Source organism: Bos indicus x Bos taurus, chromosome 1, assembly GCF_003369695.1.
Source record: "Bos indicus x Bos taurus breed Angus x Brahman F1 hybrid chromosome 1, Bos_hybrid_MaternalHap_v2.0, whole genome shotgun sequence".
In the NCBI taxonomy this organism is placed as follows: Eukaryota; Metazoa; Chordata; class Mammalia; order Artiodactyla; family Bovidae; genus Bos; species Bos indicus x Bos taurus.
The window spans coordinates 18,402,694-18,426,004 of NC_040076.1; the positions used below are offsets into that span (position 1 = coordinate 18,402,694).

The 23,311-nt window shown below is 36.4% G+C and overlaps 1 protein-coding gene across 5 annotated transcripts in view; it reads left to right on the top strand.

Moving 5' to 3' along the window:
* The window catches only part of TMPRSS15 (transmembrane serine protease 15), a 143,387-nt gene that overhangs the window by 52,311 nt on the left and 67,765 nt on the right, over positions 1–23,311 (top strand). For all 5 annotated transcript variants that reach the window (XM_027545313.1, XM_027545442.1, XM_027545383.1 and 2 more), the window contains 6 exons: positions 4,439–4,579; positions 5,277–5,426; positions 12,597–12,702; positions 13,011–13,161; positions 15,573–15,708; positions 22,869–22,958. In XM_027545313.1, the coding sequence (XP_027401114.1) occupies positions 4,439–4,579; positions 5,277–5,426; positions 12,597–12,702; positions 13,011–13,161; positions 15,573–15,708; positions 22,869–22,958 (774 nt within the window). The remainder of the gene's footprint in view (positions 1–4,438; positions 4,580–5,276; positions 5,427–12,596; positions 12,703–13,010; positions 13,162–15,572; positions 15,709–22,868; positions 22,959–23,311) is intronic.

The window sequence follows — 23,311 nt, forward strand, 5'->3', positions numbered from 1 at the left end:
TATCTTTCAGAATTTTCCACAGTTTGTTGTGATCCACACAAAGTCTTTGACATAGTCAATAAAGCAGAAATAGATGGTTTTTTTTCTGCAACTCTCTTGCTTTTTCAATACTCCAGTGGACGCTGGCACTTTGATCTCTGGTTCTTCTGCCTTTTCTAAAACCAGCTTGAACATCTGGAAACTCACAGTTCACATATTGTTGAAGCCTGGGATGGAGAATTTTGAGCATTACTTTACTAGTGTGTGAGATGAGTGCAATTGTGCGGTAGTTTGATCATTCTTTGGCATTGCCTTTCTTTGGGATTGGAATGAAAACTGACCTTTTCCAGTCCTGTGGCCACTGCTGAGTTTTCCAAATTTGCTGGCATATTGAATGCAGCACTTTCACAGCATCATCTTTCAGGATTTGAAATAGCTCAACTGGAATTCCATCACCTCCACTAGCTTTGTTTGTAGTGATACTTCCAAAGGCCCACTTGACTTCACTTTCCAGGATGTCTGGCTCTAGGTGAGGGATCATACCATCGTGATCATCTGGGTTGTGAAGATCTTTTTTGTACAGTTCTTCTGTGTATTCTTGCCACCTCTTCTTAATATCTTCTGCTTCTGTTAGGTCCATACCATTTCTGTCCTTTATTGAGCCCATCTTTGCATGAAATGTTCCTTTGGTATCTCTAATTTTCCTGAAGAAATCTCTAGTCTTTCCCATTCTATTGTTTTCTTCTCTTTCTTTGAGTGATCATTGACGAAGTCTTTCTTATCTCTCCTTGCTATTCTTTCAAACTCTGCATTCAAATGGGTGTATCTTTCCTTTTCTCCTTTGCTTTTCACTTCTCTTCTTTTCACAGCTATTTGTAAGACCTCCTCAGACAGCCATTTTGCATTTTTCATTTCTTTTTCTTGGGGATGGTCTTGATCACTGCCTCCTGTACAGTGTCACGAACTTCCATCCATAGTTCATCTGGCACTCTGTCTATCAGACCTAGTCCCTTAAATCTATTTCCCACTTCCATGGTATAATCATAAGGGATTTGATTTAGGTCATACCTGAATGGTCTAGTGGTTTTCCCTACTTTCTTCAATTTAAGTCTGAATTTGGCAATAAGGAGTTCATGATCTGAGCCACAGTCAGCTCCCGGTCTTGTTTTTGCTGACTGGATAGAGCTTCTACATTTTGACTGCAAAGAATATAATCAGTCTGATTTCGGTGTTGACCATCTGATGATGTCCATGTGTAGAGTCTTCTCTTGTGTTGTTGCAAGGTGGTGTTTGCTATGATCAGTGCATTCTCTTAGCAAAACTCTATTAACCTTTGCCCTGCTTCATTCTGTACTCCAAGGCCAAATTTACCTGTTACTCCGTTTGTTTCTTAACTTCCTATTTTTACATTCCAGTCCCCTATAATGAAAATTATAGAAGATGATAAATATTCTGTTAATATTTTATTAAAAATACATAGATGTATATTTATGAATCTGCAAAGAAAGACAACAAAACTGCCTATATGAGAATGCTGAAAGTAATTCCAAGTTGCCACTCTCAGAAATTCTTTTTTTGTGTGTGTGTAGTTATTACTCTTTTCTTTATATCCTAAATGCTTAGCTGTTATTCCATTCCCAAAGGACTGTTATTATCATATCCTTAGTATTGGAGCTTATATTTTAAGACCATGTTTTTAAAACTGAATCACACAAAAGTGGGCACAGTATAGCTGAAGATATGTAATAAACATAATGGATCTTCTTGAGGCTCGTCTTTAATTGTCAACTTGTCCTATGACAAAAATAATCACATTGTGGTGTATGTATATTAGTCACTCAGTCATGTCCAACTCTTTGCAATCCCATGGATTGCAATATTGGAGTGGGCTGCCATTTCCTTCGGAGAAGGCAATGGCACCCCACTCCAGTATTCTTGCCTGGAAAATCCCATGGACTGAGGAGCCTGGAAGGCTGCAGTCCATGGGGTTGCTAAGAGTCAGACACGACTGAGCGACTTCCCTTTCACTTTCACTTTCATGTATTGGAGAAGGAAATGGCAAGCCACTCCAGTGTTCTTGCCTGGAGAATCCCAGGGACAGGGGAGCCTAGTGGGCTGCCGTCTATGGGGTCGCACAGAGTCGGACACAACTGAAGCGACAGCAGCAGCAGCAGCAGCCATTTCCTTCTCAGGGTATCTTCCTGACCCAGGGATCAAACCCACATCTACTGCATTGGCAGGCAGATTCTTTACTACTGAGCCACAAGGGAGGTCCCTATTGAACCAGTAGCCACAGTTAGATCCTACCAGAAGTCATTTTCCCCAAAACCTTTATTGCTATAGAAAAGAAAGCAAGAAGGATAGGCAGATAGGTTTGAAGCAAAATTTCTTAAATATTCACATCCTTTAAGCAACTAGATATTTATGGACTACATAAAGTTTCAATATGGGAACCATTGGATTGTGTGTGTTAGCCGCTCAATCACGTCCAGCTCTTTGTGACCCCATGGGCTGTAGACCGTCAGGCTCCTCTGCCCATGGAATTCTCCAGGCAAGAATACTGGAGTGGGTTGGCATTCCCTTCTCCGGGGCATCTTCCCTTGAACCCCAGTCTCCCACATTGCAGGCAGATTCGTTACCATTTGAGCTATCAGAGAAGCCCAACCATTTAGACTGCACAGTTACATATGCTAGTAGAAGGAATCCAAATAACCAATGTAATTCTTCATGAGAAAATACTGAAAGAATGACATACAACTTTATTGGGAAAAAGAATAAGATAGAAGTGAAACCTTATCCATGGCTTTCTTTCCATTAGATGTGACTGAAATTGTCATGCATGTATCATATTTTTCACTAATTTCTACACAATAAGCACAGAATTTTTCAGTAGTTTTGAAAGTATTTTTCTTTGGAACTCAGTAAGTAACAGTGATGTTTTGTCTTCAACTTGCAAGCATAATAACTTTCATAAACTTGAATCTGATACCCAGTTCAAACTGTTACACTAAAATTTAAGCTACTGTTTCCTACCCTATTTTATTATTCCCACTAAGAAACTTCTTAGATGTTTTTCCCCCTAGCTGCTCACCCATGAAATTTTAATATTTCAGATATTGTCTATACCCATACTGTAGAATATCTAAGAATTTTTCTTCTGCTTCTGATAAAAATTTTACCATTTATAGTTTTTTAACAATTATAAAAACTAAGAATTTTTCTTCTGCCCCTGAGAAAAATTTTACCATTTATAATTTTTTACCAGCTAAGAGGCAATATCACCCTTGAGAATGTATGTGCTAAAAACAAATTTTTATAAAAAGAAAATATTATATAATAATGCTTTTTAAAAATCATCATGTGAGTACTTATTTCTCAAGCACTATATAAATTTGTGAGAATCAAAGATTTTGAAAGAGAATATCTTTTTTAGCTAGAATTAAGATAGAAAAGTGACTAGATCAATGTGGGCTTCCCTGGTGGCTCAGACAGTAAAGAATCTGCCTCCAATGTGGCAGACCTGGATTAGATCCCTGAGTTGGGAAGATCCCATGGAGGAGGGCATGGCCACCCACTCCAGTATTCTTGCCTGGAGAATCCCATGGACAGAGAAGCCTGGCAGGCTATAGTCCATGGGGTTGCAAAGAGTTGGACACGACTGACCGACTAAGCACAGCACACAAGATCAATATAAAATTCTGTAGAAACAATACTTAAGTTGTAGAAACAATACTTAAGTTGCCTAGGATTTTTTTGAGGTCCTCAGTTCAGTTCAGTTCAGTCGCTCAGTCATGTCTGACTCTTCGAGACCCCACGAATCGCAGCACACCAGGCCTCCCTGTCCATCACCAACTCCTGGAATTCACTCAGACTCACATCCATCGAGTCCATGATGTCATCCAGCCATCTCATCCTCTGTCGTCCCCTTCTCCTCCTGCCCTCAATCCCTCCCACCATCAGAGTCTTTTCCAATGAGTCAACTCTTCGCATGAGATGGCCAAAGTACTGGAGTTTCAGCTTCACACCATTCCCTCCAAAGAAATCCCAAGGCTGATCTCCTTCAGAATGGACTGGTTGGATCTCCTTGCAGTCCAAGTCCTATAGTTATGTAAATAAAGAGACAAACAGACACCCTTATTTATATTATTTTGATGAAGTTTAGCCCCTGTTAGTATAGCATGGGAAATACTGATAGTATTAAAGTCATTTTTTGTTTCATAACTTTTTAACTTATGTACTTCTAATTTGAAACATTATTATAATAGAACAAGGAACACTTTATTTCAAATAAATTAATTTTAGGACTAATGCTTTCAGTTAACCTTAGGATCAGATAAAAAGATTGATAGATCAATAGAATGATGAATGTATAGATGAATGATGAACACATCAATAGATAAGTGAATAGATACATATGTACATATAACATTCTTCTTCTTCTTTTTTTTTTTTTTTGTAGCTTCTCTCTGGTCAAATAATCCTGGCATAATTAGGATTTTTTCCAATCAAGTTACTGCCACTTTTCTTATACAGTCTGATGAAAGTGATTATATTGGCTTCAAAGTAACATACACTGCATTTAACAGCAAAGAGCTTAATAGTAAGTACTGTTTATTCCTTAGCCTTTGAATCTTCAAGTACTTTAATGCTGTGGTGGAATTTTAAAAGCAACAGAACCTAATATTTTAGAAAAGGATCATTATCCATTTCATTGTGCAAGTTCTTCAATGAGTATCTCTTACATATACCTTTCTCCACTTCATACTTGGAAAGAAATGAGAATTCAGAAAATCACTCACATCCTTCAAAACAATGACATAAGCAATTTGAAAAAATATATAACAATAGAAAAATTAAATCAAACTTTTATATACTGCAAGTATTCAAAGATTTAAAATTAGCATAAAACTAATCGTGAGAATGTTCCACATCAATTCAGTTTTGACCAGAGTATTAAATTTAGTAAATAGATAGGGGGAGAAAAAAATGGGGACAAAGTTTATGCAGGTAAGTCAACAGAGGTAAGCTATAAAATTTAAAGAACAATAAGAACGAAAGGCTTGTCTTGGCTAAAGCCCTAATGCGGCATAAGAAACATATTAACACTGTTGGCAACAAAAGCTGGTGTTTGTTTGTTTTTTTTTTTTAACTAAATCAAACAGCCAGCATTAATTAAGAAAAATAATTCTGTGCATGCCACTTGATTATAAACTGTATGAGTATATATTATTTTCAATTCAATCTATTATAATTAGTCATATTGTTGACTCAATTTGAAGCAAATTTTTAATTTACAGATTATGAGAAAATCAACTGTAATTTTGAAGATGGCTTCTGTTTCTGGATCCAGGATCTAAATGATGACAATGAGTGGGAAAGGACTCAGGGAAGCACCTTTCCTCCATCTACTGGACCAACTTTTGACCACACTTTTGGCAATGAGTCAGGTATAATTCATATTTAGTTCAGAAACCAAGAAAAAACTATGGCATCTTATTCCACAGTTCAAATTGAGCAGTATTAAATGCAAGACCTTTTTTCTTCAGATTTTTTTAATCATTCCTAATAAAATGAATTTAACTGAAAATGGTATCAATTAGGCAAGTAAAAGTATTTCAAGAAATATATTTTTTTACCTTATATATTCACAAAATGTTGAAAAGAACACAGGCCATTAGAGACAAAGAGACTTGTGTTGTCACTCTAGATTTGCCACTTATTATTAACTAAGTGGACTTGTGGGAGGTAATTAACTTTTCTGAACTTTGGTCTACTATGCCTTAATTTCATTTTCTCGTTGTTCATTGCTAGTGTATAGAAATCCAGTTGATTTTGCATATTGACCTTGTGCCTTGCAGCTTTGCTGAAATTAGTTTTAAGACTTTTCAATAGATCAATATCATACCATCTTGAAATACAGATAACGAGGCAGGTTTACTTCTGATAAGCCTTCTTAGACTGTTCAGGCTGCTATAACTGAATTCTAGAGATTGGTTTTCTTAAACAATCAATATTTATTTTTCACAATTCTGAAGACAGGAAGTCCGAAGTCAGGATGCCAGCATGGTCTGGTTCTGATGAGAGCCCTCCTTTTGGTTCACCGACACCAGCCTTCTTACTATATCCTCATGTAGCAGAGAGAGAGAATGTAAGAGAGAGATCTGTCCTGTCTCTTTTTACAAGATCACTTATACCATCATGAGGGCTCACCTTCATGAAAAGATTACCCTCCAAAGGACCCATTTCCACTCTCATCACATTGGGGTTTAGGGTTTCAGCATATTAGGGGCAGGAGGGAGACCACCATTCAGACCATAACAGAAAAACTATGGAAGATCTGATTCTAAAGCCTGGTCCTAGAGGATGAGATGGTTGGATAGCATCACCGACTCAATGGACATGAGTTTGGGTAAACTCCGGGAGTTGGTGATGGACAGGGAAGCCTGGCCCGCTGCAGTCCATGGGGTCGCAAAGAATCAGACACAACAGCGACTGAACTGAACTGAACTGAAGGGAAAGGTGATGTTTTGTAAGTATATTTGTCACATAAGTGAGATATTAGAACTGGATTTCAGGTGGAAACATTAACATTAAGATAATAAAATTTGACTGAGAACACCAGAAATTATTGGGGATTATTAAGGAATAAGGAACTTGTAGTGAAGAGACCAACTACATATCCCTTGGATGCATGTATTCATAATATTTGTTATTGTTGTTCAGTCGCTAAGTTGTGTCTGACTCCCTTCTACCCCATGGTCTGCAACACATCAGCCTTCTCTGTTCTTCACTGTCTCTCAGAGTTTGCTGAGATTCATGTCCATTGAGTTGCATCTAACCATCTCATCCTCTGTCACCCCCTTCTCCTTTTGCCTTTATTTTTTCCCAGCATCAGGGTCTTTTTCTAATGAGTCAGCTCTTCACATCAGGTGGCCAAAGTATTGGAACTTCAACTTCAGCATCAGTCTTTACAATAAATATTCAGGATTGATTTCCTTTAGGATCAACTGGTTTGATCTCCTTTCTGTCCAAGAGACACTGAAGAGTCCTCCATCACCACAATTTAAAAGCATCAGTTTTTTGGTACTCAGCTTTCTTTATCGTCCAACTCTCATATCCATACAATATGCAAAAACCATAGCTTTGACTAGATGGACTTTTTAGGCAAAGTTATGTCTCTACTTTTTAATATGTTGTCACGATTTGTCATAGCTTTCCTTCCAAGGAGAAAGTGTCTTTTAATTTCATGACTGTAGTCACTGTCCTCAGTGATTTTGAAGCCCAAGACAATAAAATCTGTCACTGCTTCCACCTTTTTTCCTGCCATTTGCCATGAAATGATGGAACTGGATGCATGATATTAATAGTTTTTTGAATGTTGAGCTTTAAACCAGCTTTTTCACTTTCCTCTTTAACCCTCACCAAGAAGTTTGTTAGCTCCTCTTCACTTTCTGCCATTAGAATTATATTGTCTGCCTAACTGAGGTTATTAATATTTCTCCCAAGAGTCTGATTTCAGCTTGTGATTCATCCAGCCCAGCATTTCAGTGATTTACTCTGCGTATATGTTAAATAAGCAAGGTGACAATATACAGCCTTGCCATACTCCTTTCCCAATTTTGAACCAATCTGTTGTTCCATGCCCTGTCTGTTGTTTCTTGACCTGCACACAGGTTTCTCAGGAGATATGTAGATGGTCTGTTATTCCCATCGCTTTAAGGATTTTCTACAGTTTTTTGTGATCCATGCAATCAAAGGCTTTAGCATTGTCAATGAAGCAGAAGTAGATCTAACTACAAATCCAGATGTAATGTGGATCTTACAAAGTAAAGTGAAAGTTGCTCAATCATGTCCAACTCTTTGCAACCCCATGGAGTCCATGGAATTCTCCAGGCCAGAATACTGGAGTAGGTAGCCTTTCCCTTCTCCAGGGAATCTTCCCAATCCAGGGATAGAACCCAGGTCTCCACATTGCAGGTGGATTCTTTACCAGCTGAGCCACCAGGGAAGCTCAAGAATACTGGGGTGGGTAGCCTATCCCTTCTCCAGCAGATCTTCCAGACCCAGGAATCGAACTGGAGTCTCCTGCATTACAGGTGGATTCAATTCAAAAAAGCAATGCAGGTGCATTGCTTTTGATCTTACCTGGTGAGCTACCAGGGAAGCCCATTTAAAAAACAAAGAAAATTACAAAAAGGACAGAATAGAAATTCATGCCTTTAGATGATTTTCTTAGACAAAATCAATCCTATAATACATTTTACTATTGAGATTTCAATTCAATTCAAAAAACACATATTAAATGCTTCTTTTAACTAAACATGGTTCTAGGTATTGAGGACTGGGATCACACATCACAATTTCTACAAAGCCTTTCTGGAACTTCCAAATTAAAATCTTCCTTTCCATTAAGCTTTAAAGCACCTCTTTTATTTTTCCTATCACATGACCTTTTATCTGCTTACTTGTTTGTTTCTTTTCATCACAATGTTCTCTTCAGGAACAAGAACCTTGTCTTTTTCATCTTTGAGATGCTAGTGCATTTTCAGTGCCAGAATATAACTAACATGTAAAATTATTTTAAATTAATGAGTGAATGTCTACAGTTTTGACTCAATAAGTCATTTTTAAATAAGTGATTGACTATATGAAATTGCTTATAACATAAAAATAGCCTGAGCACTTCCTTAGAAAATGCACCCCAGGATAACAAAATACAGTTCACACAAATTACAGTTCATGAAGCATTTCTTAACAGGAATGTGACTGCTTTTGATCTATTTCTCTAAGAAATCATTGAAACTCCCACTCGAAGCATTCATTCACTCCCTTATTTAAGAAGTATTTTCTTGAGTCAAGACCTCTGGATGTATCTGTGAATAAAAGAAACCAGATTTTCTTCTCTTACGGAACACATTTTATAGCAAAGGAAAACAGGAAATAAGCACTATGCATCACAAATCATTACATTTTGGGCGTCTGTTTAATGTTAATGAGTACTTAAGGGAAAATACAGAGCTTGGTAAGGCCAGTGGGGAGGGCAGATGTTGAGGTGTTTCTGCAAATTAAAATATAGTCATTAGGTTGAGTCTCATTGAAACAATAAGTGATACTTGAATCAAAACTTTAAGGGACATACAGATTACCCCAGGCATAGGAAACACACAGAGTAAAGGCTCTGAAGGACGCATGCCTGACCTGCATGAAGGAAAGCCAGGAAACCAGCATTGCTGAAATAGAATCTATAGGGCCAATGGGATTCAGATAATAATGAGTCTTCCATGGCTCTGCCCTTTTCCCCAGTGACATGAGGAGCCACTGACATTTAAGTGTAGGAAGGAGAAGATTCACTTTGATTGGTAGAATAGTTTATGGAAGGGCAAGAGAGTTGTCAAGGAGACCAATGAAAAGTTGTCACTTAATCCAGAAAAGAGGCCATGGGACTCACATGTGGCCATATGAGGTCAGATTCTGGATATAATCTAAAAATAATGTTAACAGGATCCTGCTAAATTAGTTAACCAGTGTGACCCTATGGATAAAAAAATATATATATGCTCTGCATAGATGGCCAATCTCATTAGACTTGCATGCTTAAAACTAAATATTATGACATGCATCGTCTTATGCATAATTATTCTCCTTTGAATCAGTGATTTCCCACAGCCTGGTCCCCTAGGGATAATTAGTAATCTGCACAGTTGAAGACTAACCCCAAAGTGATAATCACCCCCAACTCTCTAGAGAATCCTGACCTAAAACAGTCAAATAATTTGACCATTTTTTTTTCCTTAACTATAATAAAAAAAAAAATTCTCTCTCACACTTGGAAAGTAGTTAGAGGAAAGTACAGAAAGCACCTATATCCATTGACTCTGACAGATGGCTTTTATGTAGTCGAAATCTTTGATGTTCAAATTATCATTTTCTCCTTTTATGTCATCATAATAAGAGAGAAAAATCATTCTACTGATATTTGAAGACTATAAGTACATTAGGGGAGAAAAATGATTTAGGCTTGCCAACAGATTAAATCACAAAAGAAATAAGATGAAACTGACCAAAGTGAGACAGGTTGAATGTCAGGTGGAGGTTTTAAATAGTCGGGTTGGAAATGCAGTCTCAGGAGAAGGTTGTGAAGCAGGAGTTATTTAAAGTGAGATGAGTCAGAGCAGTTGAGAGCCCACCAGAGGCAGCAGTGTAATAAGAACGGATGAGAGGCCTTAATAGGTCCTTCCCAAGTCTCATACCGGTGATTTCATAATCTAGCAGTCATTCCCCTCCAAGGGGTATTTTTCTTCCAGCTTGCTTTTTATGTGTCAGACATCCTGCCTCTGAGATGGAAGGGAATTAAATCTTTCCTGCTGTTCCTCTTATCCATGCAGGATGTTTTTTGTTCTTTACTTTCACTTTAAATGACAGGTAGGCCTAAATGAAACAGATAAACTTGGAATTAACATTGCTTTAGGGAAGAATAGCTAAGACCCTTAACTCTCCAAGTCTTTCTGAAGAAGTTTCTCCTAGTGGAGCACCTGCTTTGAAATCTCTGTATTGTCAATGCTCCGTTTCTCTGTTCTTCTTAGAAACAAAAGCAACTGGTGGAGACATTGGTGCTGATTCAGGGCAGCAGCTTGGGGTGCTCAGCAGAGACCCATTTTTCCAGAACATTCAGGGATATGAGATGAGTAACATAAAATTTTCAGAAATGGAGGAGTCACAAAAGAGCTAGAAGAGATGAAGAAAGTATTTTTTGTTGGCTTTTCTCAATGAAATCATAATCATTCCAACACTTGGGGGTTAGCTAGCACTGTATAGTAGTAAGAATCATTCAAATAGAGACCCTAAAGTCATAGCTAGGTTTACATTTGAGCTCTGCCATTTAAATCTACTCTGTTAGATGACTCGTCATCATCAATCATTTCATCATCTATCTCAGTTTCCTCATCTGGAAAGTGGGTTGATGATAATAGAACCTGACTTTGGAGGAATATTATGAACATTAAATTAATATGTTTTTTAAAATCTTAGGAAAATGCCTGGCATATGAAAAATGCTTTATGCATATTAGGTATCATAACTATTTTCTTTGCATACCACAGAAACATTCAACAGAAACAAATTGGCTGTGATACTGTTCTAAATATTATGCCAAAGAGGAAAATAGTTATAGATTCAATTTTCAAAAGTATGTTAAGTCTTGGGGATATCTGCATTTTATTTAGCCTATAAACCTATTCTAAAATAAGAGTAATTTCAATGTTTCAAAGTAAAATTGTCCTTATTTCCTTATTTTTCCTGTGATGTTGAATTTCAGAAAATAATGTTGCTCTTTAATATTGAGAGAACCTGGCTGAATTTGCACCATTCTCAATCTAAAACTTTTGATATTTATCTACCAGATTCAGTTAATTTTATATGCACCCACAAACTCACAAAGTGATTCTTAGTTGAGAGGGCCCTCTAGTTTTCCAGAAAGTTCTACTCTCTCTGCAATCTCTGCTGTCTCTACATCAACATCCAGTACTACTTCTCTTCCAAAGAGAAGAAGTGAAGTAGTGTTACGACTTCTTTGGAGGTTGGAGTGTTGGAGGGGCAGAGGTTAGGTTCAGTTCATGAAGAAATAAGCAGAATAAAAGGCTAGATGGACGTTGTAGGAGAAACCAAATGGCTCACAAAAACTCACTGAATGCTTAACTTACAAATTTTGAAGCTGACTCTTGAGGTTAATTCCAAGAACTCTCAAAGATATTTTAAAAGAATTATCATTTAACCTATAATTCCCCGTAGGGTTGTGGAAGATACCTATTTAATCATTTCAATTGTGTAGTACTTTAATAAATTTTAAAATAAAAAGCCAATTTAATGTAGCATGAATATATTAAATAATATTTAGCTAATCCACACAGAGAATTAAGAAAATGTACCAAATGTCTTTCTTTTATCCAAACTTCTAACAAGTTTTTAACAGCACATATGAATATAAATATAATACACGATGGAATACTCTAAGTGACATCAGAGAAGTACAAGCGTAACTAAGAATTCAAGAGTCACATCTAGTTCGAAAGACCAAAAAGGATTTTCTCAAGATGTTAATTAGACTTAAATGACCTCAAAAATTAGTGACAGTTACAATTGTAAGGGAAACTCCAGTAGAAGGAATTGAACTTTCCCTTGGAATTTGCATTTAAGTACTTACCTTAAGTGAGTTAGTCCATCAGCATATCTAAATATCTTCATGGTCCTATTGTCTCTACAGGAGTGAATACTCAAAACATCTAATAAATTGGAGCTAAAGTGGTATTTTCTCAAAGTAATAAGATGAAACAGTCATGTGAACTCTTAGTAACTTAGATTTTGTTATATCCTTAGGGACGTTCCTGTTCAAGGCTATTGGGAAGTCCTAAATTGAGAAGTGACTTTCTTAAATAACAATTGATTATGGAAGTTGCCTTCTGGCTTCTAATATAGCTCCTTTCCATTCTACCTAAACATGTTTCTTATATTTTCATGTTAAAGTTGTGCTTTCCTGCTTATAAATTATATAAAAGGAAAGCACAACCAAAAAAGTTGCTAATATTTAAGTGAAGCAAAATATTTTTTGTTGTTTTTTACAGGATTTTACATTTCCACCCCAACTGGACCAGGAGGAAGACGAGAAAGAGTAGGACTTTTAACTCTCCCTTTAGATCCCACTCCTGAACAAGCCTGCCTTAGTTTCTGGTATGTTATAGACACATGTTAAGTAACATCTTATTTAATAAGTGATGTTGCTTTTCTTACATTGCCAAGCTCAAATTTTACTAAGATGTTGCCCCAAGTTTTAATGCATTAGTCATTACTTTTCCCATTAATAAAGTAGCAAATACTAAAAACTTTCTTTTCTCTAGCAGCTCCTTTACCCAAAAGAAAAGAGGTAATTGAGTGAAAGATTTAGAATAATCCGAATATATCTACATATATGTGAATATATGTATATTTTTTTTCTAGTGTTCTAGGAATTGATTAATTTTTGCTTGTTTCCAAATTAGGTATTATATGTATGGTGAAAATGTTTACAAACTAAGCATTAATATCAGCAGTGACCAAAACATGGAGAAGACAATTTTCCAAAAAGAAGGAAATTATGGACAAAATTGGAACTATGGACAAGTAACATTAAATGAAACAGTGGAATTTAAGGTGGGCAAAACACTTTATAACCATGTATTTGTATTACAAAATGGTGATACAATTATAGTTTATGGTGATATGTGAAAAACAATTTACTTTCTGGGTATAGCTAAGTCGTTTTCTCTTCTTTCCTGATCTTTCTCTCTCTTTTTTTTTTTATATTTGAGTTCCCCTATTTTCAATTATTCACTGACATTAAAAACCACTTACTGAGGAACAATTTACTACATGGAAGTACTACTTATAATGAGCCATAAAATTCACAGAAAACTTGAAGGATATTTCAGCTTTCTTCAGCAACTTTCTAGCACAAGTCAACCATGTCTTCCTATTCCACTGCCTAACTAGGTTTTCCAACTTTTCAAGACCACCACCTAAATGACCCCTACACTTTTCTAGGGAATCATCTTTTGCTGTTAGAACATCCACACCCACCAGTATCCCCACATGCTGCCACATTCTAACTTAATCGCCATATATTTCCTCTAGAGACAAGTTCTATGAGCTGTATCATTGGGAAGTCTCTGATCATTTATTTCACTTTAGGGTGAATTAATTTTTCACGTAACAGCTTAATGTATTCTCTTCCCAAGGGTGTTTGCAATTAAAATATAGGATCATATAAGCTAATAGCTTGACCAAATTAAGAATGTTTTAACTGGGCAATTTCAGATACAAGAGTATAACTTTCAGAAGATGTTTGGACAGACATTGTCATTAGTGAAGATTCGTGCTTTTCTGTGACTTGATAAAAAGCAGGCAATAATCAATGACTCTCATTTGTATTCCTCCCAGCTTTCTTAGCTTTCTTTTTTTTTCCCCCTATCCTTTTTCCTTATCCTCTTTCTTCTGATTCTATAATTCTGTAAAGTTTTCTTTTCCACCTTAATTTTCTGACAGTTCAAGGAAGGTAAAGGAAAATGGAACATGAAGGAATGAAAAGATGGCAAAAACAGAAAGATAAGTATGGCAGTAACTAAATCTTGGGCAACACATGGAGAGTCTTAAAAGTCACAAAACTGCATCCACTTTTTCATCAGGCAGAGTGAGAGGACTGAGTTCTAGAAATATTTACACCTTGGCTTTGCCACTTCAGTTACAAAATCTTAAAAAAGTTACTGTATTCTTTTTGACATTCAGCTTGTGTGTATCTGAAAGGAAAAGATAATTCTTACATGGAGTAGTGTCTACCATGAAGTAGGTAGAATGAATGAACTAACAAGTGAATAGATGATTGTATATTGAAGTAGGTATAATGAGTGAACAAATGAGTGAATAGATGACTGTAAATTCAATTTAGTGTCAGAAAAATTAAATAATATAATGCATACAATGCACCTTGCATAGCAAATAGCACATCAGGTGTTCAGTTTATGTCTTTCCTTTCCCAGACAGGAGAGGATCCAACAAAGTCCATCAAAAATACCCACTGTTCTTAAGAACCTAATATGTTTCATCTGAACACTGGGCCTTTCTCCCAGGTCTGGGTCTGTGTCCTCTGGTTATCACCTTTGTAATGTATCTCACACAAACTTCCCAGGTCAATTATGACCAGTACCAGCAGGCATTCCCCACTCCAGGGGATCTTCTCAGCCCAGGAATCTAACTCTCTTGTGTCTCCTGCGTTGGCAGATTCTTTACCACTAGAGCCACTACCTGGCTCTTAATAACTATATCATATTTATATTTTCTCTTGTTTTCTTCTTCTCTCTTTTAAATTACCTAATCAATGTGTCTTCTCTTCAGGGTGTTATGCTCCAGGGATTTCTCTGATAGCTCAGTTGGTAAAGAAGCCACCTGCAATGCAGGACACCCTGGTTCAATACTGGGTTGGAAATATCCCCTGAAGAAGAGAAAGGCTACCCACTCCAGTATTCTAGCCTGGAAAATTCCATGGACTGTATAGTCCAAGAGATTGCAAAGAATTGGACATAACAGCGTGACTTCTACATGGACTGTATAGTCCAAGAGATTGCAAAGAATTGGACATAACAGCGTGACTTCTAATCTCTTCAGGGTTGTATGCTCTAGGAAGGCAGACAGCTACCTGGATTTTTAACAATGTTGTGGAAAGAACCTAGAATAAGGTTGCTGTCCATGCAAGATGATGTGTATATGTGACAGAGTACAATGGAGCATGACAATATCATGAAAGAAAGAGCTAGAGACATAGAGAAATTGTGACGATATTGCCTAACACAGAAAGAAGACACTAGCAAAAATTTAGACCACCGTAAACACATAGTTAGGGAGCTGGGCTCAGCCGAAGGATCTTGAAAAACAGTATTTCACTGTGTGATAACTTGTCCACATTTACTTGGACATGACCGTATTGATTCTCCAGAGAATACTGGGCTACAAGAAGAATCAATCAGAAAAGATTAAAGTGGAATCATTTTATGTACCTCTCTGAATTACAGGTTTCTTTCTATGGGTTTAAAAACCAGATCCTGAGTGATATAGCATTGGATGACATTAGCCTAACATATGGGATTTGTAATGTGAGTGTCTATCCAGAACCAACTTTAGTCCCAACTCCTCCACCAGAACTTCCCAGTAAGTAACCTTAACATGTGTTTTCCCTAATTAGGTTATTAGTATTTCCAGGTAGATCTCTCTCTGATTTATTTTTTTATTATCTTGCCATAGTGCTGTCTTTTCACTGAAAATCAGAAACTTTAAAATATAAGTAAAACAGAAACTAGTAAAATATTACACATTAAATATAGATCACCAATGAAATAATGCTGTGCATCCTGTTATGCTTCATGTTTATGATAATTTTAGTACATTTTCATTTTTGAAAATAATTTAGGTGCTGATTGCCATTTTGTTTTCAATTTAATACAACCTAATGCTAGGTGTGGGGCTTCCCAAGTGGCCTTAGTGGTAAAAAAAAAAAAAAAATCTGCCAATGCAGGAAAAGTAAGAGACTCAAATTTGATCCCTAGTCAGAAAGATCCCCTGGAGGAGGGCATGGCAACTCACTCCAGTATTCTTGCCTGGAGAATCCCATAGACAGAGGAGCCTGGTGGGCTACAGTCCATAGGATCACACAGAGTCAGACATGACTGAAGCGACTTAGCATGCACACAGTGCTTGGTGCATGTATGGATTACATAAATTCTTCAATATTTGAAATAGTCATTCAAATTTTATAAATATTGCATACAAAGCACTTCATAAGAAAATGTAAGATATATCAATAACCACTATTACATGAAAGAAAAATCCATATAATATTAATTTATAAATTAATAGATACAAAAATCAACATCTAACTATGTGCCCCTAAAATTAGTACATGAGAGACTTAAGTGGTAGAGTACTTTGGAGAAGAGAGTGTGAGCTGGAAAAAGCTTCAAGGAAGCACTAAGATCAAGCAACAGAATGACACAAAAAAGTTGAAACAAAAGAAGGAAAATACCAAGTGTGTCTGTATGTATGCATGCTCAGTCATTTCCATATAATAATATTGCCTCCAAAATTGTGTTCTTGACGCCAAACTCTGGATCTTAATCACCTTTGCTTCACTGTTGTCTGGTTCTTAATATTGCATATATAGATCATCAATAAATACTGTTAGGTATAAACTAAAGCCTCTCTCTCTGTATCTCTTTCTCAGCTGTTTGTTACTTTTGGTAACAAAAACATTTCTGCTAAACAAAATTTTAATACCAGAAATAAAGCTTGCAAATCATTGTGGGGCTAGCCATAGAGAAAATATCAATCTGAAACCAATAATTTGGGCTCCACAACATTGTTCAAAAATAATTGTCTCACTTGATTTTGTAAAGGTGTCTCACACTCTTCTGGTCTATTATATAAAACTTTTTTTCTGCAAAAAGTATTACAATCATTAAAATCATTGCTGATTTGATACATAATTGCTATGGATACCAAGCATTACCAACATCTTGCTATTTTGATAGTGCAATCATTTAAAAAACAGACCGTCTTCACAATCTTTTCTGTTAGCTTGTTTCTCTATTCCTCAATAAGTTGTCAAGAAGAAAACTTTTCTAGGTGAAAGTAACATAGTTTCATAGAATTGATATTTTAAAAGTAGCCAAATTTCATCACTATACAAAATAAAAAATTTGAGAAAACTTTGAAATAACTTTTATCTATAAAATCATACATATATAAATAAAACTTTAATTTTTTGTATTAAAACTTTATCTGTGTAATGCACAGTCCACTTAATCTATTCCAACATGAAAGAGAAAAATATAATACCTCAATGTCAAGGAAGCATGATATACCTGCATATTTTCACCATACTGAAATTATAACGGTAGAATAATTCATCTGATTTTAAAATATAAACTTTAGAATTTGCCCAGAGTGTATCTGTTCCAGTTTCCAAATGGTTCACTTCAGGGCAATATTTAGCACAGCAAAAAATGTTAATTACCATCAAATGCATTCTGAACAATTTCATTCAAATGCCATTTTCAATTGGTTCAGTGAAATTCTTATTTGAGCAGAGCTTTTCTGGTTCCAGATCAGTGATTTGTTTAAGCAGAAACAAAAGAAACCATGGCTGACTGCCTAATAGTCTTTTCTTTGGCTCTTAGAGAGCATTTAAATAAGAAAATATTGCCAGTCGAGTAACTGACTAGCTAAAGCCATTTTTCTCTGTTGTTTCTAGGGATTCAGGTTGTGCCCTGTTTCGGGAAATACAAGTTCAGTTTTCCAAACTGCAGGGATTTTTCTTCTTTTTTTTTTTCCTTCTATTTTTATCACTTGCTGCTACATCAGCTCTATCATTTTTGCCCTGTGACATTAGCACAAGTAATTTAAATATGGGGACTATATTGAGAACATTTTAAAAAGTAAACATTCCATTACACAAATATAATGCCAACTTGCAACACAATCAGAATGATTCATCACAAGTCCTTACTAAATAGTATGCATGCGTGCGTGCTAAGTCACTTCAGCCCTGTCCCACTCTTTGTGCCCCTATGACTGTAGCCTGCCAGGCTCCTCTGTCTATAGGAAGCTCCTCTGTCTACGGGATTCTCCAGGCAAGAATACTAGAGTGGATTGCCATTTCCTTCTCCAGGGTATTTTCCCCGACCCAGGGATTGAACCCGCATCTCTTGCAAACCCTGCCTTGGCAGGCGGGTTCTTTACCATCAGCGCCACCTGGGAAACCCACTAAATAGTATGCTGCTGCTGCTGCTGCTGCTGCTGCTGCTGCTGCTAAGTCGCTTCAGTCGTGTCCAACTCTTTGCAACCCTATGAATGGCAGCGTGCCAGGCCTCCCTGTCCATCACCAACTCCCGGAGTTCACTCAGACTCATGTCCATCGAGTCAGTGATGCCATCCAGCCATCTCATCCTCTGTCGTCCCCTTCTCCTCCTGCCCCCAATCCCTCCCAGCATCAGAGTCTTTTCCAATGAGTCAACTCTTCCCATGAGGTGGCCAAAGTACTGGAGTTTCAGCTTTAGCATCATTCCTTCCAAAGAAATCCCAGGGCTGATCTCCTTCAGAATGGATATTATACTTAGAGCTAAATAATCTTTGACTCTTGTTATTCATGTGAAATGAATTAGTAACTATTCAATTATTTTATAATTGATGGTCATGTAGATCTGCTTGGCTTTTATATCATTAGTATGATTCAATATTCAAACTCTTAGCAAATTCCAAATTTGCTAAGCTCCTATCAGTGTTTTTGACTATTCTATTGTTTTATTCTTTTACCTTCAAAACAGCCTACTTACTAGATCTATTATTGGCTAGATTGCTATTAATTATAAATAAAATGAAAATCACTGGGAATAAAAATTGACCTTTATTGCCACAAATATAATAAAAATATTTATATCATGACTGATCACTATAACCTGTGAATGGAAATAAAAATTTTGACTGAACTCCAAATTTTCTTTTTATATAGCAACCTAATCTTTTAAAATGTTGTCTGTAATATTGTAGGACTTATGTATTACTATGATTACAAGAAAATTCCTAATTTTAAAAATTAGCCCCTTTGAACATATTCAAATATCAATGTGAGTAGTATTTCTTAAACTGCACCTATTATTTCCCTACATAAAAGTAGCCATCAGAAACCTATTTTTATCACCCTTATTTCTTGCTTGAAATATCTTGTCAGAAATAACTTTAATTTGAACCCTTTTATTGTAAGTGAAGGCCTGACTCTCCTGTTTTCCACCATACAGTAAATGCCTCCACATTGACACATATCTCATTTATGTTAGAGGTTTAAGCATGGATTAAAAATGACATGCCTCAAGGAAAATATCTATCCCTGACAACCACTTTGCAAAATACTGCATATTATTTACATATTGCATGCAGTGAAGATCCCTACTGGCATAGGAAGAACTTAATCAGAAAACAAGTCTTTGAGAGAACAGCTCCAAAAAAAAGAAAAATGGGAAAGTTTAACAACCGTAACTGAATAGGGTTCCCCATATCAAGAGGCTATTTGACTCTCATTCTCTGTGTGGAGATGGCTTATTAAATGACACAGCAGGACCTTGATCTCCAGAATTACATTTCATGAGTCTTTGGCTCCTCTATTAAGCACATGCTACATCTCTACTATAGCAACACTACCATTAAAATCAACTGTGTCATCATGTTTAGAATGGCTGAAAGTGCCTTTGCCAATTTCTTACAGTCATTTATATACCAGAAGTAACTGATACGCATCTTATAAGGCCAATGAACAGAGATACTTATTGATCAGTTATATGATATAAAATTACATTTGAAATGTATTTCAAAAAGTACTTCTTAAGGATTTTATTATTTTAAAAGTACTTCAAATTGTTGAATTTTCCAAGATTACTATTCAGAAGAGAAATGCTAAGTCAACTGCCTGCCCTGACAGACTTAACAATACACTTAACAGCATTTTAGTTCTGATCGTGTATTTAAGTCCTATGTACTCATCTACATATAATATAACGTACTGTCAAATGTTCAGAGAGGTGAACAAGCAATGCATTCTCCAAAATTTTGACTATTTACTGTATGAGGAGTATACAATTTAGAAATTTTCCTGTTCCTTGAAGAGGAAATGACAATGATGTTTAAACAGCAGCATCCCTAGCCGCCACACTGGGTATGGCTAAACTTACAAAGTAGGAAGAGCTGGCTTCCTCCCCGCCACCATCCTTCTTCAATCTGCAGTGTTACTTTTGTCCTGTAGTTACATTCTCCCTTTCCATCCATTTCCTAGATGATTGAAGGAAGAATTTTGAGGCACTTAGAATTACAGAAGATTACACGCATTGTATGTGGGGAAGAGTTGAGGGGTTGTAGTGGATCCCTTTTCAGGAAATTTTGCAAGACAAAGAGTCACACAATCAAGGAGATGATTTGCTTCCAAGGGACAGCTGCCTGGGAGCTCGAAGTATCTTCAGCCTTTCTCAGTGGAGAAACTGCCCTAGTTCTGAATTACCACTTTCTTAAGAAATTGCCCTTGTTCTGAATTACCACGTTTTTTGGTTCCAATGTCTTCTTCAGCACCCTGTATACTCTGCTTTCTTCCTTCTAGATCTGTTCATCATTGACTTTACTTTTTAGAGATCTCATCCACCTTCCCCTCTGTCCTCCTTCTCCTTGTCACCTACCCATCAAGTATATATCACCTACCCACCAAGTGCCATTTACTGAGATGCAGTCTAAACCCTGCCTATGGCTTGGACCAGATGGTTAAAATGATTCCATTTAATCAACCCAATAGGAGACAGTAACATACTGTGAGATGAGTTTGAGGTTAACTGAGTTGAAGCCTTGACACTCACTGAATGTGCACAGCATTAACAACTAATGGAATACCTCCAAAGTCTGGATTGCCCATTTAAAACTGAAAAAGTCATAGTAATTACCTATATCACAGAGGTGCTTTGAAAATGAGTACTGAATGTAACAGGCATTTTTCACAAATTATTTCTGATTTTTACAACAACCTTGAAAATCTCTAATATATGTCTAGTTTATATATGAGAAGACCCAGTCTCAAAAAGATGAGAAACTCAGAGAAACCGTTTTACTTCACCAGCTACAACACATCTTCCTTTTGCACACGGTGTTCTCTCTCCAGATGAGACAATGTGCACGGACATTTTGCAAACAATGAGTTTTTAGAAAGATTTTATTATTCCTGCTGAACTCATTTGTTTCTGGATAAGCCAGTCCCAGGAGTTCATATAAGTTAGGCCAATCCCTATCACCTTACAGAACAGGATATATTGGTAATGATACTAGTTTGAGCCACAGTAACTGTCTCTGTCCCATTGTGCATATCACAAAACCCAAATCAAAGAACATTATTACCTACAAGCTTGAAAAATGCACATAAATTGGAAGGATCCACATAAATAAGGCAGATGACCTGTGAAAGAGGGATTAAACAAGAGAGTCTGATAAAAGACACTGCTGTAGATGTAGAGACATTTAATTTTCTCTTCTCTAATTTGACTTCTATGTTATTGGGAGTAAGTACACCATTATCAGGCTCCCCTGGTTGCTCAGCTGGTAAAGAATCTGCCTGCAGTGCAGGACACTCTAATTGGATTCCTGGGTCAGGAAGATCCACTGGAGTAGGGATAGGCTACCCACTCCAGTATTATTCCTCTTCACTGGTAGCTCAGGCAGTAAAGAATCTGCCTGCAGTGTGGGAGACCTGGGTTCAATCCCTGGGTTAGGAATATCCCCTGGAGGTGGTCACGGCAACCCACTCCAGTGTTCTTGCCTGAAGAATCACCATGAACAGAGGAGCCTGGCAGGCTACAGTTCATGGGGTTGCAAAGAGTCAGACATGACTGAGTGACTAAGCACACACAGCCATATCATTTTCATCTGCTTTAATTACAGGAAAATATATACTTATCCTGATCCTCTGTATTCTTCTATTTAGGTTACTTTTATTCTTTTGATCTTAAATATAATATAATATTAAAAAGTAAGAACTGGAATACTCAACGTAGCTGAGGAATTTTTATATTACCTTAGAATGGTCTTCTAATAAGCAAGATAAATAAATATGAAGTAGGTTACAAATTTCAAAAAGTTAGTTTACCTACTTGAAGCATCATACTCTTAACTGGAAGATTGGTGCTATGTTTTTTCTTATAAATTTGGATTTAGTTCAGTCCCAACTTCACTCCTAGACAATCTAGGGTAACTATTTAGAAAGTAGCAATTGTGTTTGTCTCCCTTTCTTGAACATCACATGCTTCAATACAGTATACAGAATGGTGAAGCTTCTCTACTAAAGAAAAGTAGGAAAAAAAGAAGAAAAAACAAGAAATGATAGGATTAGTTATTTACTAGTCCTTCTCATAAGAGAGAGGCATATACTGTATTTGTTCCATTACAAAGATTCATCTATTTTTTCTAAAGCAAGGAGTTGATACTTTATTTCATGAAGACTACCTATAAAAGATGCTTGTCAAAATTGTTTCCTTGGCCAGATAATTTTGGAAAATGCAGAACACTATTATGCCTTCTTGGGGAATCACAAAGATCATAAAAATATATAAGGGTTTGAGACATTCTTCAGTAAAGAAACCTGTTAGCCTATATTTTCCCTTACACAAGCTCTAACATGTATCTGACAAAACCAGTATTCCAAGAAATAAAATTGGAAATTTGCTGGCATATAGTATTACAGCTCTGAAATAAATATTATGTTACTCATGATTTTTCTTTGCTTTCCTTTTCAGCGGACTGTGGAGGGCCTCATGACCTGTGGGAGCCAAATACAACATTCACGTCTATAAACTTCCCAAACAGCTACCCTAATCAGGCTTTCTGTGAGTCATTTCTTTTCCAGATCATGGAAAACAAATGTATATATCAAAGTTAGATTCTCCCCTTGACACAGCAAACTAGATTATAAATTTGCTATATCTGGATACAACTACTACATCTATGAGCTCACTTAATATAATGAGAAGAATAACAATGATTAATGACTAACTTTTTTAGCATTTATTTTATGCCAGTCACAGCATCAGTGCTTAATATAACTTATTTTAGTCAGTTCTTACAATAATTCTTTAAAACAGGTGATATTATGATAATTCTTCTATTTAAAAGTTTAAAAAAATAAGTAAAAGAGGTAGTAGCCTTATTCCAGATACCAGTCTCCTTGATTATGCATATA